Source organism: Volvox carteri (assembly GCF_000143455.1).
Source record: "Volvox carteri f. nagariensis unplaced genomic scaffold VOLCAscaffold_36, whole genome shotgun sequence".
Taxonomy (NCBI): domain Eukaryota; kingdom Viridiplantae; phylum Chlorophyta; class Chlorophyceae; order Chlamydomonadales; family Volvocaceae; genus Volvox; species Volvox carteri.
In genome coordinates this window covers 654,838-655,929 of record NW_003307579.1, presented here as the reverse complement: position 1 = coordinate 655,929, position 1,092 = coordinate 654,838, and the positions used below count along the sequence as shown (strand labels likewise).

The 1,092-nt window shown below is 61.1% G+C and overlaps 1 protein-coding gene across 1 annotated transcript in view; it reads right to left on the bottom strand.

Annotated features, from left to right (window-relative positions):
* VOLCADRAFT_94240 (uncharacterized protein) overlaps positions 1 to 1,092 on the bottom strand; it is a gene marked incomplete at both ends in the record, with an annotated part of 23,927 nt that overhangs the window by 1,740 nt on the left and 21,095 nt on the right. The window contains one exon of the mRNA XM_002953389.1: positions 694 to 833. Within this exon, the coding sequence (XP_002953435.1) occupies positions 694 to 833 (140 nt within the window). The remainder of the gene's footprint in view (positions 1 to 693; positions 834 to 1,092) is intronic.

The following is a 1,092-nucleotide window of genomic DNA, read 5'->3' as shown; positions in this document are numbered from 1 at the left end:
CACACACATAGCCACGTAACCCGTGTCCGTACCTGTCAGCGAAGCGGCAAATGCTCGCAACCGCCTGTATGTATGTTTGTTTGCGTTCGGAGGGAGGCGGGATCGGCAAAGTAAGCTCAGCAAGGTGGTTAAGGTGGTTAAGTAGGGCAAGGGGGACCAGGAGGGACACAGAGGGCCTGAGGGGGGGCCCGGGGTGAGAGCCGAGTAGCTTCAGGTGGTTCAGCGTTCTGGTGGTGTTCTCAATCGTTCACGAGGGCTGCGCGTGCCGGAGATCTGGATCCTGGACCCAGTAAAGCCCCTAGGGGGAGTGCTGCTTCCCACAGGATTTCAGCGAGACCCGCCCCCCTTTTCATGTCGCATCACCTCTCCCAGCCTTGGCCCCCCAATGCTTCATACTCACATACTGCGCTACGGACAGGCAGACTGACGGGCGGACGGACGGATGAATGGACGGATGAATGGACGGATCTGCTACGCGTATCGGCAAACTGAACGCGATACCGGCTGTCAAGCTCCCAACCCCCAACCCCCAACCCTCCAAACCATCACCCGCACCACTTGGCCTCGGGGAACCCCATCCAGCGCGGGATACTTACCACGGCTGCTACTTGGTTGTGTACGACTAATAACTACGGAAGTACCCTCCTCCCCCCACCCTCCTCCCCCACCCTCCTCCCCCATCCTCCCCAGCACCTGCAGCTGGTCAATAGCCCCCATGTGGAGGTGCAGTGTCCGGCCGTGCAGGGCGCCGGGGGTGGCCCAGCAGAGCAACAGAGACCTCCACCCTAGGACGGAGGCCACCTTGAGCAGCAGCTCATCGCCCGTGTGGGGGCCTGGAGGTTAGGGGGGGAGGGAGAGGGGGGGAGGAAGGGGGGGAGAAGAGGGGCTGGGGGAGTGCTTTCATGAGCTGGACTGCCTGGATTTCACGGAAGCACACACACATACACACACGTTCGCTGTTACTAAGATCCCACGGGCTGTCCTTCCAACCTCCCGCAGTCTTCCCTCGTTTCCTTAATCCCCCCTCCCTCCCCGTCTCTGCCTCACTTACTAGGTACGAAATTCTTGGGTCGCACCACCAGCGCATCCGAC